General features: G+C 36.8%; 1 protein-coding gene across 1 annotated transcript in view; it reads left to right on the top strand.

Annotated features, from left to right (window-relative positions):
- The window catches only part of LOC127427321 (cadherin-10-like), a 99693-nt gene extending 82560 nt beyond the window's left edge, over positions 1-17133 (top strand). Inside the window, exons 10-12 of the mRNA XM_051674870.1 lie at positions 1894-2002; positions 2841-3092; positions 13930-17133. Of these exons, the coding sequence (XP_051530830.1) occupies positions 1894-2002; positions 2841-3092; positions 13930-14420 (852 nt within the window). The 3' untranslated portion in view covers positions 14421-17133. The remainder of the gene's footprint in view (positions 1-1893; positions 2003-2840; positions 3093-13929) is intronic.
- The last annotated feature ends 382 nt before the right edge of the window (positions 17134-17515 follow it).

Raw genomic sequence — 17515 nt, 5'->3', positions numbered from 1 at the left:
TAGTCTATAAACAGCATTCTCACATATGTGTTCCTTTTTTCCATGTGGGAATGCAGTGTGTAGTGTAGATGCAATGGCATCATCAGTGGAGCGGTTGTTGCGGTAAGCAAACTGCAGTGAGTCTAGTGAGGCAGGCAGCACAGAGCAGATGTAATCTCTGATTAGTCTGTCAAAGCATTTGCTGATGATGGGGGACAGAGCAACAGGATGCCGGTTATTTCAGCAAGTGATTTTGGATTGATTTGGTACAGGCACAGTGGTGGACATTTTAAAGCATGTGGGGACCACAGACAAGGAGAGGGAAAGGTTAAAAATGTCCATAAAATCACCAACCAGTTGTTTCACGCACGCTCTGATGACGCAGCCCAGAATGCCATATCTACGGATATTCACCCGTCAGAAGGATTGGGTTACATCCGCTGCAGAGACGGAGCATGAACTAACCTCTGTAGCTTTGGCCGCGAGAGCTTTCTCCACGAGGGCGGTGTTATTTCCCTCGAAACGAGCATAAAAAGTGTTAAGCTCATCAGGGAGAGAGGCAGCAGTGTTCACAGTGGAGTTTTTATTCCCTTTGAATCCATGATGATATTAATTCCATGCCACATGCTTCTAGAGACAGTGGTATTGAACTGTCTTTCAATCTTGTCCCTGTACTGGCGTTTGGCTGCTCTGATAGTTTTGCAGAGGGCATAACTGATTTGTTTATGCTCCTCCGCATTCCCGGAATTAAAAGCGGAGGTCCGCGCATTAAGTGCCGCACGAACATCGCTATTAATCCATGGTTTCTGGGTGGGGTAGATCCGTATAGTTTTGGTCAGCACTACATCCTCTATGAACTTCCTGATGAAACACATTAGGGTATCAGTGTAGACCTGAACATCTTCCAGTCCGCGTGATCAAAACAGTCTTGTAGCATAGAATCTGATTGGTCCGACCAGCACTGGATCATTCTGAGGGCGGGTGCTTCCTGTTTCAGTTTCTGCCTGTAAGCAGGCAGAAGCAGAACGGAAGAGTGGTCCGATTTTCCAAATGGTGGGCAGGGGAGGGATTTGTAGCCATCCCGAAAGGGAGAGTAGCAATGGTCCAAAACATGGTCCCCTCGTGTGTTGAAACTGATGTGTTGGTAGTATTTCAGTGCTATTGACTTGAAGTTGGCTTTGTTAAAGTCCCCGGTCACAATGAACGCGGCCTCAGGGTGCGTGGTTTCCTGCTCATTTATACTCCCATACAGGTCCTTGAGTGCCCGGTCTGTGTCAACTTGTGTGGGGAATGTACACAACTGTGATAATGACCGCTGTGAATTCACTCAGTAGCCAGAATGGTCGACACAGAGAAATTCCAGATCAGGAGAGCAGAATGACTTGATAGAATGTACGTTCCTCTGATCACACCAGGATTTGTTGATTATAAAACATACACCACCACTTCTGCTTTTACTTGAGAGGTCTTTCACTCTGTCCATTCTGTGCACGGAGAACCCCACGGGTTCGATGGCTGAGTCTGGAATCTCCACAGACATCCAAGTTTCTGTAAGGCAGATAATGCAGCAGTCCCTCGTTTCTCATTGGAAAGAGATCTGCACTCTCAGCTCGCAGAGCTTGTTGTCTAGAGACTGAACATTTGCCAGTAGAATGCTGGGTAGTGGGGGTCGATTTGCACTATGTCTTAGTCTGACGAGAACGCATGCTCTCCTTCCCTTTTCCGGCTACGTTTCCGCAGCCGGGATGCCCAGACAAAGGGCTTCGCTGTTGTGTTTGAAAATATGTTCTACATGTGTTCCTTAGGGCTCTTGAGTGCAGCATTTGTCAATGGGATGGTTTTGTTATTTTACAAAAGAATGTTATACATTAAATTGAAAATCATGAATAATCTCAATGTATTGTTTCTTTCTAGCTCATCCAGACCATAAGCGCTGTGGACACAGATGAACCTCTTGTTGGTCACAAGTTTGTTTTCAGTCTCAGCACCATCAATCCAAACTTCACTATTTTAGACAATGAAGGTAATTCATCTAAAATTATTCACAATAAAAATACACAAACTTAATTAAAAAAAAAAAAAAAGAAGAAAAAAAGAAAGAAACTGTGGCAAAATTGTTGATATTGGTGGAAATCTTACCACATCTGTTGGGCAGCCGTAATTTAAGTAATATATACAAATACAGTATATGCATCTATCTATCTATCTATCTATCTATCTATATATATATATATATATATATATATATATATATATATATATATATATAATTCACAAGCTAATTATTATTTTTATTTTTTTTATGGATTTTAATATTTACAAGGGTAAAACAATAGCATCTAAATGGTAACACTTTACAATAACGTTCTTTTTGTTAAATTAATGAAATGCATTACGTATCATGAAATGAAGAGTAATAAATACATTTATTTAATTGTGCAATCTTGGTTAATGTTAATTTCTAAATACACTTTTGTTCATTATTAGTATATGTTAGTCCATAATGCATTGATGTTAACATATACAAATTTTAATGTTAGAATATGTATTATTATATGTTGAAATGAGCATTTCAACAACAATTTTAACCAAGATTAATAAGTGCTGTATAAGTAATGTTCATTGTTATTTAATGTTAACTAATGCAGTTGGAATCTGTTAGTTTTAATAAAAATCATCCTCTGGGACATACAATTTGTATTTATTTTTTTTGACATAGACCTTTCATTATGCATAGCGATTCACACATTAAACCTCTATCTAAAGATGGGATTCAGTATTCAAGCTTCGCAAACAACAGTATAGAGTCAGCATCTGGATTATGTATTTCTCTCGATCATGGCACAATTGTCTTCCTCCAGATAACACAGCAAGGATTTTAACACGCAGAGGTGGCTTCAAAAGAAGAGAGATGAGCTCGTACCTGCTGCCTGTTGTTATCTCAGACAATGATTACCCAATCCAGAGCAGCACCAGCACGCTGACAGTCAGGGTCTGCGCCTGCGACAGCCGTGGGAATGTGCAGACGTGCAGTACGGAAGCCCTGCTTCTCTCAGCCGGACTTAGCACTGGAGCTCTGGTGGCCATTCTACTCTGCATTATAATACTACTGTGTAAGTGTGAATCGAACATTAATCCACAAGCTCTTACTTCAAATCAGCACACTTACATGATGCTTGAAAAAGACTGTGTTGGGTGTAATGCAATTACAAAGTAATTAGTTGATTTAATGAAATACTTTTCAGTCGAAAAATAGTGTAATGAATTACATTTACAGTTAGGCCTACTGAATTTCGATTATGTTACAATTACATTACTTGAGTTACACATTTCTAAAATAATATCATCTGCATGGAATTCATTTAAAACATGACTTACATTCATATGTGTGTCTGTTTGTGTTTCTGTGTCAGCTGATATTATTATGTGGTGCTGAGTGTATGACTTACATATGACAATTGACAAGGAGAAAATACAGATATTATTTTGAATTCATTGAACGGCAGAAAAAAAAACTTTTCTGTGAAAAATGTTAGTAGGGATTTTAGAAAGTAACCTGAGTAGTCACATTTTGCATATATTTTGATGCTTAATGTACAGGACTCTCATACTGAACTAAGCAGCTATGATTTAGAAACAGTCTTTGGGCCATTTTGGACTTTAAAAACTGTACAGCCATCTTTTTTTCATACATTTTTGTTTACTTTAATTTGTGATGTTAAACCTCTAACCATATGCGGTACATTTTCTCAAAAGCACAGCCTTCCATATAGCCAAAATGCATATATGATCTATGAGCAATATATGGGACACCACAACAAAATGCACAACAGCAATGAGAATATTGGACTCCATAATTTTTTTTTGTCAAACAAAATGACCAACCCGTTCTCACTCCCGAAGCGTCAAATACTGCCACTTGTGCAAGAGCCCAGCTGTCAACAGATGGACGCCAAAAGCACGCTTTGGTATCAGTTTCTGACGCATCCGGCAAGCTATTGCTGACAAACGTTCGCCGTCAACACTGACGCAAATGGAATCAGTTTTTTATCATTGTCAAATTATATGCTGGGGTAGAATTTTGTCATTCTGATATGATATGTAGGGGTATGATTTTCATTATGTTTGAAATCAGCCATGTTTATTCACAATGGTAATGTTGAGTTTAAAAAGCTGCCGTTTTATAATTTTCACGTTCCACAAAAAAAGTGATTTCATGTACATACTGTACGTTCCATTTAAAAACAACGGTCCAAATTAATAATTTTTTTATTTTATTACTTCTCCATAATATGCCTATTAATATTTACTGAAGTGAAGTGAATTGAGCAAGAACATATATGTGATTTGTTTTTCCATCAGCATGGAAGCCATCTAGACTAAAGTAAGCTAAAGAAAAACTTTATCATGTAGCACCAATCGGACACAATAAGCAGTGGATTGAGTGAGCTATACACGAGTGAAAATTAAACTATGATTTTAATAATTCTGTTGATTTTCCGCTCATGCCTGACAAGCAATTTTGGGTGGTGAAAATATGTCACTTGGGAAGGCACTGCCCATTAATGGCCATCTCTGGTGACGGACCTGAATTTTGAAACTATCCTGATTGAAAATATCCCAATGGCCGGAGTCGACTCCAAAAAACTCGAACACCCCTGCGTTCTAGTAACAAATAAAAAAATCACCACCACAAAAAGGCATCAGCGTGACGTCAAACGCCATTTGCTCTAACATGTTTTGTGACCGATTACGATGAGCTCAAGTTTGGATGTATCTTTTGAATGAGATGTTTGACTGGTATTGAATGGCGCTGCCTTCACGGAGCGGGGAGATATTCAGCTATTAAAATCTTCGGTTTCACTCTGTTCCTCCAACAATGCTACCGTATGGTTTGGAATTATTATAGTGCTTTTGTATAATTTTTATATTAAATAAGTGATTGTGACTGTACTTTTATCTGCTTGTTATGTCTTTAATATTGTTGAGATTCAGTTAGGTTTAGGCATAATTACATAGGCTTTATACAAAATATAAAAATGTTATTGTTATTTATTTTATTTATTTTTTTTTGGCTTTTCTCCCCTTTTTCTCCCAATTTGGAATGCCCAATTCCCAATGTGCTTTTAAGTCCTTGTGGTCGCGTAGTGATTTGCCTCAGTCCAGGTGGCGGAGGACGAATCCCAGTTACCTCTGTGTCTGAGACCGTCAACCCGCACATCTTATCACGTGGCTTGTTGAGTGCGTTGCCACGGAGACATAGCGCATGTGGAGGCTTCACGCCATCCACCGCCGCAACCACGCTCAACTCGCCACGTGCCCCACCGAGAACAAACCACATTATGTCGATCACAAGTAGGTTACCCCATGTGACTCTACCCTCCCTAGCAACCGGGCCAATTTGGTTGCTTAGGAGACCTGGCTGGAGTCACTCAGCATGCCCTGGGATTTGAACTGGCGAATTCCAGGGGTGGTAGCTAGCATCTTAACCACTGAGCTACCCAGGCCCCACCAATATTGTTACTAAATTTACCCAACCCCATCCCTAAACCTAAACAATTGTCAACGATGTTAAACACAAAACCTCATTCATGATTTATATCATTGATATTTGGTTAGGTTCAGGTATGGGGTTGGGTTAGGGGGATCTAAAATAAACAACATGACCGTGTAATATAACCACACTAATATATTTATAAGTATAATAAAACATATTGCGGTTAAACACATGCAATACTAGATTGGCAGTGATGCTTCCCCCTGCGTGCGTCGGATACAAACGGCACAGGGTGCTTTTGGGGACTGTAGTTTGACGCGCTGGGCTCTTGCACATGCGGCAGTATTTGAAAACTGAGAACGGTTTGAAATGACACATTTAACAACACTGTTTTATTTTCTTTATTTTCTTTATTTTTTTTAATGCAGTCACATAGCTTATATTTAGTCCTGACAGGATCTCAGAACCACACCTAAGATATTTCAAATCCGTTCTGAGGACATAGACCAAAAATAAACACTTGTACCATCTCTTGAGCTGCATCTGACAAGCAGAACACAATGTGTCCTAACCTCTCATACTGGTATTCTGATGATGCAGCATGGTGTGGGCCATGCATCCTCCTTCTTATGTTGTTTATTTAGCTATTTATTCATTTTCCCTTTGAATTTTCTCCAGATATTTCCTCCAGACAATCAAAAAGTAGGGCACCCCATTAAGATATTACTGTAGGTGCTCTCTCTCTTCTTTTCGCTTTTCTCTGAAAGTGCAGTGGTGTGGAAAAATAGCTTTCTTTATTAAATGTATGCAATTGACAAAAAGGCCTTTGTGTTCTTCAGAGGCTTAAGTAGGTCACTTGCTCCTTACTGACGTCCGAAAACACCACTTGTGCCTCTTTAAAAGGTAATGCAGTATGCAAAAGCAGCCGACACCGAACAGCGTGTGTCTGTGTTGTTTTGGAAGCAAAAAGGGAAAATATGTTGTGCTTAAGTTAAAACATCTATCAATAAGTAATTGCTGAAACTGCTGTTGAGTGCATCTCTCAAGTCCCCAATCTAACCTGAGGCAATCTGTCATCATTCAGCATTTTATATCCGCCTCTCTGCGACGCCGTTAAACGTAATATTTTCAGGAACTTCAAGTACACTTAGCTATTCATTATTCATGTTAGCTAAAGCGTGCTCTGTTTGTTTGGTAGTCTTTAGTGTTGTTTTTTATTTATTTTTTTATTTGTATTTTTTATAGGGGACATATCATGGGAAACATGATTTTTATTGCTCTTTTGACATAAATGAGTTTGATGAATTTATTATGTATTTCCACCTATACCATTTATGGAAACTAAGCTGCAAAAACAAGTCTTTTTACTGATTAATTACACAAACTGAAGGCACTTACCTCTTATCAGACATTCCACATTGGAGTGGATACACTGTTTAAAATGGAGGACATTACGGTTTCTATAGTGATCGACTCTTGCGCACCGGCTACCATGAAATAGGAAGAATTACCTCCACTTGGACCGCTACTTTTCCACTGAGAAAGCTGATCTTCAGAAAGCTGACAGCATCTCTGCTTGGGTGTGGCAACAGGTGATCGCACACGCTTCGTCTCTCACTCTCTCTCTCTCTCTCTCTATCTCACACACACACACACACATCCATCCATCCATCATTGTTTAACAATAACTTGTTAGAAACAGCACAAGCCATGATACTATTTCTGAAGTGAACTTTTTGAATTGCTAACGAAGCCTTGGACGCATGATTTGTTTTGAACCAGCAACGGCAGATTCTGATCCGCCGCGTAATACAGTAGTTCCATGCACAAATGCGTTTTTATGACCGTACTCAGTTTTTCCAAAAAAATTTATAAGCAGTATCACACTCGCAATCGTGCTATATGGCCCTAAATCAGAACTGCTGTGATTACCTACGGCACTCGGCCTGCAGCCTTGTGCCTGTGGCGGAATCACAGCATTGCTGATGTAGGGCCATATTGCACTCTTGCTCGTGTGATATTGCTTAAAATAAATATATATATATATATATATATATATATATATATTCCAAAATTTTGACCGCCAATGTGTGTATAATGTACAGATTTTGCTCTTATGGAAAGAAATTGGTACTTTTATTCACCAAAGTGGCATTCAACTGATCACAATGTATAGTCAGGACATTAATAATGTGAAAAATTACTATTACAATCAATTGTTTGTTTTTTTTTTTTTTTTCAGAACTTCTTAAACTACTTCAAAGAGTTCTCATCAAAAACTCCTCCATGTGCAGCAATGACAGCTTTGCAGATCCTTGGCATTCTAGCTGTCAGTTTGTCCAGATACTGACATTTCACCCCACACTTCCTGTAGCACTTGCCATAGATGTGGCTGTCTTGTCAGGCACTTCTCACATACCTTACAGTCCAACAGATCCCACAAAAGCTCAGTGGGGTTACTTTTTTCCAATTATCTGTTGTCCAGTGTCTGTGTTTCTTTGCCCACTCTAACCTTTTCTTTTTGTTTTTCTGTTTCAAAAGTGACTTTTTCTTTGCAATTCTTCCCATAAGGCCTGCACCCCTGAAGCTGTCAGCTGAGGACATGTGAGGCATCTATTTCTCAAACTAGAGACTCTGATGTACTATCCTCTTGTTTAGTTGTACATCTGGCCTTCCACATCTCTTTCTGTCCTATAGAGCCAGTTGTTCTTTGTCTTTGAAGACTGTAGTATACACCTTTGTATTAAGTATTTAGTTTTTTTTTTTTTGTGGCAGTTTCAAGCATTGTATAGCCTTCATTCCTCAAAACAATGATTGACTGACAAATTTCTAGAGAAAGCTGTTTCTTTTTTGCCATTTTTGACCTAATGTTGACTTCAAGACATGCCAGTCTATTGCTGTGTACTGTATATACTGTGGCAACTCAAAAACAAACACAAAGACAACGTTAAGCTTAATTTAATGAACCAAATAGCTTTCAGCTGTGTTTGATATAATGGCAAGTGATTTTCTAGTACCAAATTAGCAATTTAGCATGACTACTCAAGGATAAGGTGTAGGAGTGATGGCTGCTGGAAATGAGGTCTGTCTAGATTTGATCAAAAATGACTTTTTTCAAATAGTGATGGTGCTGTTTTTTTTACATCAGTAATGTCCTGACTATACTTTGTTTTGAACACTATACATCAGTTGAATGCCACTTTGGTGAATTCAAGTACCAATTTCTTTCCTAAACAGCAAAATCTGTACAATATTCCAAACTTGAAACACTTACTCATTCTTTATTATATATATATATATATATATATATATATATATATATATATATATATATATATATATATATATATTACACACACACACACACACACACAAACACTAATACTTTCTGTTTGCAAAAGTAATGTTTGGGAATCTAACATTTATATTTCCTATTGACACACTAAAGCTGAATATATAAATAACCATCTTAAGACAAATGCTTTTGTGAAACATCTTATGTGCCTAAGACTTTTGCTTTGAGGAATGAAGGCTATACAGTGCATGATATTTCCACAAAAAAAAACCTGAAGATTTCATTCAAAGGTGTACACTACAGTCTTAAAAGACAAAGGACAACAGGCTCTAACAAAGACAGAAAGAGATGTGGAAGGCCAGATGTTCAACTAAACAAGAGGACAAGTACATCAGAGTCTCTAGTTTGAGAAATAGATGCCTCGCATGTCCTCATCTGACAGCTTCATTGAATTCTACTCGCTCAACACCAGTTTCATGTACAACAGTAAAGAGAAGACTCAGGGGTGCAGGCCTTATGGGAATAATTGCAAAGAAAAAGCCACTTTTGAAAAAGAAAAACAAAAAGAAAAGGTTATTGGACCACTGGACAACAGATAATTGGAAAAGAGTGTTATGGATCTTAACCCCATTGAGCTTTTGTGGGATCAGCTAGACTGTAAGGTGTGCCCAACAAGACGCGGGGGGTAAAATGTCACCTGAGTATCTGGACAAACTGACTCTCTCTCTCTCTCTCTCTCTCTCTCTCTCTCTCTCTCTCTCTCTCTCTCTCTCTCTCTTTGTATACTTCTCTTTAAACATTCTTACTGTGCCCTCACTCCAGTCTATCTTGTTGAGTTGGCCAATACCCATCTAAACCCCAGCATGTACACTTCAACAGAAAGTAGCTGGTTTGCAGGGCCAGAGCAGGACATTTCCTCATCCATCCTTCACTCTTCCACCAGCATTTCCCTTCCAGATCACATAATGAGCCCTGCACACACACCACAGGCCCCAAGGCTGTGCAGAACACAGCATGTTTCCCCTCACCGTGCCTTCTTCATAATTAACACCTGAGTGGGAGGCAGGGGCGAGCTCTCCTATTACCTGCTGGGAGGAGAGAGCAGCCACTGAACAGGAAAAACAAGCTGCAAACTATAGCATCTGTCCCCTTTTGCAAGGCCATAATTCCCTCTTCTCACCTCTTCTAGCTCGAAATAACATTATGGATTTTATGGCCTGGCTAATCTCCATCAAACGTATATATATATACGTTTATATATATATATATATATATATATATATATATATATATATATATATTGTTTTATGTAGAAACATAATAACTATATTGTTGTGTTATATTGTTATATTTTATATTATATTGTTATGGTTAGAAAGCTTATACTATACTATACTATACTTATTACTATAGTGCAAAATTGTGCTCCTGGGTCAGTCTGACTCAAAATGATGGAGCAGGTCACAATTAAGCATTTGGCAGATGCTTTTATCCAAACTGATTTCAGTGAATTCAAGGTATAAATATTTTTATTATTATTATTATTATTATTATTTATTTTTATTTTTATTTTTTTTTACAGTATGTTTCCTTGTAATTGAACTTACGACCATAGCATTGCTAGTGTCATGTTTTACCAGCTGAGTTGCAGGAACACGTTACTATTTCATTTGCCATTATTAACATTTCTTATGATTTATTTCCCCCTCTGAGGTCCACTTTTTGTTTGTAGCTTGGTGTATGATAAAAACTAGGGATGCACCGATCTGATACCTGGATCGGTATCAGCTCCAATACTGACGTATTGAAGACATGCGTTATCTTTGTGAATTGCAAAAGGCTGTGTTTAATAAGTAAATATATAGTATGCATGAGAAAATTAAATGACTGTGAACTAGCCTACATCTTTACAGGACTTCCTTGCGTGTTCCGACCGTCAAAATAAAACTTGAGGGTTTTAAAGTTAAAGGTGCACGACTGAAATATATTACTGTTGTATTTTAAAATTCTAAAAGTCAATAATAATAATAATAATCATCATTTATTATAATCCTTTTATCATCATTATTTGTTTACAAATTATATACATTTTTAAGTTGAATGGGTTCCAAAAATAACAGTGTGAATGAAAAATGGACTGATATTGATACTGACTAAATTGAACAAAAAAGAGATCTGAATCTTTTAAAGTCCAGATACAATTTGATTTTTTTGATTTTTTTATTATATATATATATATATATATATATATATATATATATATATATATATATATAAAACTGGCTTCTTTTCTACTGAAGACTTGGACTGGAATTACTCTAAATTTTGCTGCTACATTATCCAGTAGACTAGTTAACAATACAGATTTCCTTAATAGACTATACATTTATATTGAAATAATGTGTAGTTAGAGGATTGTGTTTCTTTACATGTTAAAGATTACCCCTAGTTCCAGACAATACTGACTAAAAAAAAAAAACAACACTGGTATCGGCCGATACTGAGATTTCAGATATCGGAATCAGATTGGAAGAGAAAAAGAGGTATCAGTGCATCCCTAAAAAAATCTGAAAACTGCAGCAGAAACAGCTGAAACATTTATTATGCAATTTCTTTATACATGTAGTCTAGGCTTTATTCAAGCTGTAAAACCACAAAAAAAAAAAAAATAAAAAATAAAAAAAAAGAAAGAAACCTGTTTCTGAAAAATTGCCTTTACACAATGTATATTCTAGCATAGGCTGAAGTCAATAATGTATGTCACGACTTGGGGCGAATTGAATGTAATATAATGGAAAACTAAATGGGCCTTCAAAGTCATAGCTGGGCACTGCTGGTGGACACAGGGTGGTGGTGGTGGTGTGTGTAAATTTATGAAAAACAGTGGTCTCGAATTTTAAGATGCTGCTGGTTGTCCATCAGAAGAGTTTGGCTGATTGACCCCCTTTAGAATTAAACTGGACTTTTTTTTTCTTTTTTTTTCTTTTTGCTGTGCCTTTAAGAATGCCCCCTTTGCATGTTGAACAAGAAACAGTGCTGAGTAAACAATCTGTGATGAAATGTGCCACATAAAATATTAATTTGGGACCGAAGTGACAAATAAACTTCAGCTGTTCATTTCAAAACTTGGGATACTTCACAAACTATATACAGAGCTGTAGGTGCTACACAGCCAGAAATAGCACAAGGTTTGACTTTCCCTTATTTTACACTTATAGTTACATCTTGTGGTATTTAGGAATAAATAAGCATTTATCCTGCTTTCACCTTATTACCTCACCAGCCAAGTTTCTAATCACCTAATAGGCATCACTGATGTGTAAACTTAGATGGTCTTAGATGTATGTACAAAATTTCAGAATAAGACGTTTTTGCAGCTCAATTTCAATAAATGTACTTTTTGGACTGGGGGGATGTTCTGAGCTTTGGAAGTTACAGTATGTTTTCATATTACAATGAACAATTTTATCTCAAAAGATCAAGGGGGAATTTGATTTCTCATTCTATGACCCCTTTAAATAGCAATTTCAGACAAAGTAGGCCCTACATGTTAAAATTCAAGGGCAAGAAAATTTGAAGCAAGCCTTACTGTGGTGCTTCTGATACAGGTCATGACCTTTGGACACCTTCAAATTTGTTATGCGTGAGAGAAGAAAATACGAAAGCAAATATAAAAGACCCTTTTTTATTTTTCACAAAGTTTTAATTCTGCAAGGTGATCGCTCCAGGCAGTACTAAGTCTTTATCTGCGTTAGAGTGTGCCTCTCTTCTGATGTATTCATGAGTATCTTAAGCACATGACACCTTTTGAAACACTCATCTGTATCTTTAGCTAAGCTCTTTGTAGTGCTGTGCAGTGCTCACTGGCGTCTTATCTCTGCTCTGCTTTAGCCATCCAAGAACAGCTTGTGATTCACCGGCAGTCTTTTCCTCTCACTGCAGTGATTGAGATTATACACGCTTTCTCGATCTGTTTCTCTAAGCAGTAACATACTTGCACATCTAAAGTGTTTCCTTGCCTGTTTTGTTTAGCACTGCATGTACAATTGGTTTGATACTTCTATAACTGTCTGGTTTGGTTCAGCCTCCAAATCAGACAGAAGGAAACTACAACGGACAGCAAGGACTGCTGAGAGGATTATTGGTGCCCCTCTGCCTACCCCGCAAGACCTGTACGTCTCCAGAGTGAGGAAATGTGTTGGTAGAATCACTCTGGACCCCACACACCCTGCCCACTCCTTCTTCGAACTGTTGCCCTCTGGCCGGTGCTACAGAGCACTGAGGTCCAGGACATCCAGGCACAAGAACAGTTTTTACCCTCAGGCCATTTACCACATGAACAATTAAACTACCTCAGGACTCCCCCATAGTGCAATAATGTAAATAGATATCTCATGTACATATGTAAATTCACATATTTAATTCAATAACTTTACATACCCCTACCTTGCACATACATTACCACTTACACATGTACATACGCCATTCTGTTATGTGTCCTATTATTTGTATGTCTATTTATGCTCTTACCTTGTTTTATAGTCTGTGTCTCACTGCAATTTTCTGTGTGCACTTGTTTTTCCTGTCACCAAAAAAGAAAAAAAAAAATAAAATCCTTGTGTACGTGAGAACATATATATATATATATATATATATATATATATATATATATATATATAAAACAAGCGTGAAGACCCTTAAGAGGACTTAATTTGGGGACAAAAGGCATTGCTTAAGTTTGTAGTTTCTTTCACACCCTATTAACATGAGAGCTACTGTTTTTATGTGATTGTATGTCTTGTTTGTTCCTTTAGCCTTTTTTTTTTCTTTTTCTAAGCAACAGCAATATGAAATGTTTATCAAATTGCAGTTCAAATCTCAAACACTCTTGGTATTGTGGTCAAATTGTGCAGACCTCATGCAAATTGTTATATTTTACGAGTTACTCTACATGTTAAGACAACATGGGACTGATGCAAACAATGCGCCTGATGCAAAACCAGATTTTTTTCAGGAAAGTATTTTCTATACTGCAGTTACCACAGTATCAGTTGTCTCGTTGACATTCAGAATGCATGACTTTCACAGATCTTTGTTCCACATGATTTGCACCATGCTGATGATATCATTTTGTTCATCTCTTTCTCTGTCTCCATAGTGATTGTGGTATTGTTTGCGGCCTTGCGGCGACAAAAGAAAAAGGAGCCTCTGATCATTTCGAAAGAAGACGTGAGGGATAACGTGGTGAGCTATAACGATGAGGGTGGTGGAGAGGAGGACACACAAGCGTTTGACATCGGAACTCTTCGCAACCCCGAGGTCATCGATACCAACAAACTTCGCAGGGATATAATACCTGAAATGCTTTTTCCATTCCGTCGCACATCTCCTATCAAAGACAACACAGATGTGAGAGACTTCATCAACGGACGACTGCAAGAGAACGACTCGGATCCCACAGCACCCCCATATGACTCCTTGGCTACGTATGCCTATGAAGGCAATGGCTCTTTGGCGGAGTCTCTGAGCTCTTTGGAATCAGCTGCCACCGAGGGTGACCAGGAGTTTGATTATCTGAGTCACTGGGGTCCACAGTTCAAAAAACTGGCAGATATGTATATAGGGCAAGAGTCCCATAGAGAGACTTAAAGAGGATTATGCCACACAGCACACTTAAATATACTGTACTGTATCTCAGAGCACTAAATTAATGTATACATGCTGAAGTATCCACCCTTCGATCTCTGCTGTGTAATGCATATAGAATCAGCGAAGACTTGAACATCACGCTCAGCAACTGGGAGCTCTTCACATAGACATAGAGTGCAATGGCGCCCATCCACTTTTTTCAGTATTTTCCCCATTCATTTTCTCCAAAAAAAAATAAATAAAAAAAAATAAATAAATAAAAAAATAAAATAAATAAATAAACAATAAAAAAACTAAAAACTTAAAGAGTTCTAAGTCATAAACTAAATCAACCAGCTCGGATATAAATCATAAAATTATATGTACTGTAAATCTAAAAAAAATAAAAAAATAAAAAAATACAAAGGAAAAAGACTGAAAAAATTTATGAGGACATAAAACATGATGGAAATGATGGCACAATATAAAATTATTGACTTATAGTTAAAGAGTTTACATAAGAAAAACAATATTTATTAATTGATTTATTTACTCAAGTAAAAAAAAAAAAAAGGCCAAAAATCAAAACAAAAAACAAAAGGTTAAATTGAGTTTATAGCACAATGCTCAAATATTACTCAACTACTCAAATTCACTGGAAATTTGGCCTTTTATCTTTCTTTTCTTTTTTTTTTTTTTTTTTTTTTTTTAAATCAAAGATTTTTGGTATCTGTCTTCTCTTAAAGGGATAATTCACTCCAAAAATCAAAACGTTGACATCATTTACTCATGTTATTACAAACCTATGTGACTTTCTTTCTTACTTGGAACACAAAAGGAATTAGGCAGAATGTTAGCCTCAGTCACCATCCACTTCCATTGTATTAAAGGGGTCACGAAATGCTATTTTTTAAATAATTTTATAATCTACCCTGAGGTCCACTGATATTGTCAGTAAAGTTTTTTGCACCAAAAGTGTCATAGTTTAATAATAAGTGATCATTTCCCACCCTGTCTCTGGCCCTCTGACTGAAACGCTAGGTTTTGGCCACAGTGTCTCCTTTAAACTTCAATGTAAACACCCACTGTTCTAATTGGCTAACATCGTGCAGCCCCTCAGATTCAGCCATATTTGAAACTCAATTGGAAGAGAATAAACAAGCTCTCCACAACATTATAAAACTCAATTTCAGGGTTTACACATAACACACATCCAACACGTTGCATCTGAATATATAAAAATGTTCACTCAAGCACATCAGCACCATCAAACAGTCATGACATATGAAATATTCATGAATTAAATTGTTTGCTCATGATTTTGCAGTCAAGTCCAAGTGTTTTTAACGGACCCATTCTTCTTCAATGACAGTCCCTTTGCAACACTTGAATATATTATGACTGGTTCACAAGCAGTCCATGCTGATATTCGCACATACACAGTCCATAGCATGGTAAAACATGACAAACACACATTGGTGCACTGAGGTACAGATTGCCAGAAAAGCATCCAAATGGTCAAAGACGTCCAGCTAGTGCTTGTTTATATACACAATTAAAAATAGCACAGATGGGAGCAAGAACAGCAAGCAGAGCAGCTGAATGAAACTGAATGGCATCTCAGTTTCTGAATTGTAACTTGATACCGTGTCTTTTAAAAGCAGCACGATAAACATGACAACAGTCAAAGACATCTGTGTAATGCATGTGTCATATGCACAAAAATCAGAATAGTCCAGATGGGTCCCCTTTGGTGTTTAGAAATAGTTGGCCTATCTCTCTCCCTCTCTGTTTACAATATGAACTGAATGCTAGTGGGTGGGGCCAAGGGTGCGATGACACGTTGTGGGGTGTGTAAATACAATTGAGCAATGTCTTGTGACGTCACAAACACACAGTTTTCAAAACTAGAATTTTCAAACCGGTGGGAACTATAAATGCTATTTTTAGACTGGGGAGGAAGATTTGAGTTCTGAAATGTACAGTACGTTTTAATAGTACAGTCTAAATATTAAGGGAAATTTGATTTTCCATTTTCATTACCCCTTTAAAAAAATAAAATAATGATTTTCCTTTTTTTTTAAAGATTCAATGGAAGTAAATGGAGACTGTGATGTTAACATTCTGCCTTTTGTGCTCCATGGAAGAAAGAAAGTCTTGTACGTTATCATTAAAAATCAATTTCTCAATGGAGAAAATGAATGGGATTTTTACTTCTGGAACCCTATTCTTGCGCTCTTTTCTCTTTCCCTGCTCTTTCCCTTTTTGTCTTCTTTAAATTTGTCCTCTTCTTCTGGTCTTTCTTGCTTTCTTTCCCCCTCAAAAGAATCATTAAAGATGCCTTTTAAGATTAAGGATTTGTTGTAATCAATGGTGTGGATAATGTGTTTTATAACCAAGGTGAGTGATAGTAGCTTTCTACACTATCGATGTTTATGGCAAAAAAAAAAAAAAAAAAAAAAAAAAAAAAAACAGAAGAAAATTGTGAAAAAAAAAAAAAAAAGCTTAGATTTTATTGCAGACCAAGTCTAAAATAGGTGCAGTATGTGTATAATAAGTATGATCATTATGTAAACTACTTGATATCTCTGTTTAAGAGGCAGTTTTCCTGTGGAAGGTTTATATGAGTTCTGTCAAACTGTGGATTCATTTCAGCACATAGAGTTAAACACTGTAAAATGACGTGTGTACTTGTAGAATATAGGTCATTTTGTTCATGTTGTTTGAATGCTGTCACATTGTTTTATACAGTATTTATATTTTTATACTTATTTTGATAATAAAGTTTTTAAAATCTTTTCTCTTTTACATGTTCTTCATTTAAAGTGAGGTTAAACATTGTGGTTTAAAAAAAAATAGATCAGTTTCTGCACTCTCACTTTTGTGGCACTTTTAAAAAATACAAAATATGATCTGAAAAAAGTTTAAAAGACTTCTTTTTTTTTTTTTTTTTTTTTTTTTCAACAAATGACCAATGACATTTGATGTGTTTAAAACTAGCTACTTTTCATACTTTGTTAGATAATGCAACTTTATAATGCGACTACACAGTAAGGGGGTATTTGTTCACATTTAAGTTAATAGGTATCATGAATTAACAATGCGTATTTTTAACA

This window comes from Myxocyprinus asiaticus, chromosome 36 (assembly GCF_019703515.2).
Source record: "Myxocyprinus asiaticus isolate MX2 ecotype Aquarium Trade chromosome 36, UBuf_Myxa_2, whole genome shotgun sequence".
Taxonomy (NCBI): domain Eukaryota; kingdom Metazoa; phylum Chordata; class Actinopteri; order Cypriniformes; family Catostomidae; genus Myxocyprinus; species Myxocyprinus asiaticus.
Note: the sequence above shows the minus strand (reverse complement) of the source record. Positions and strands in the feature narration are given on the sequence as shown.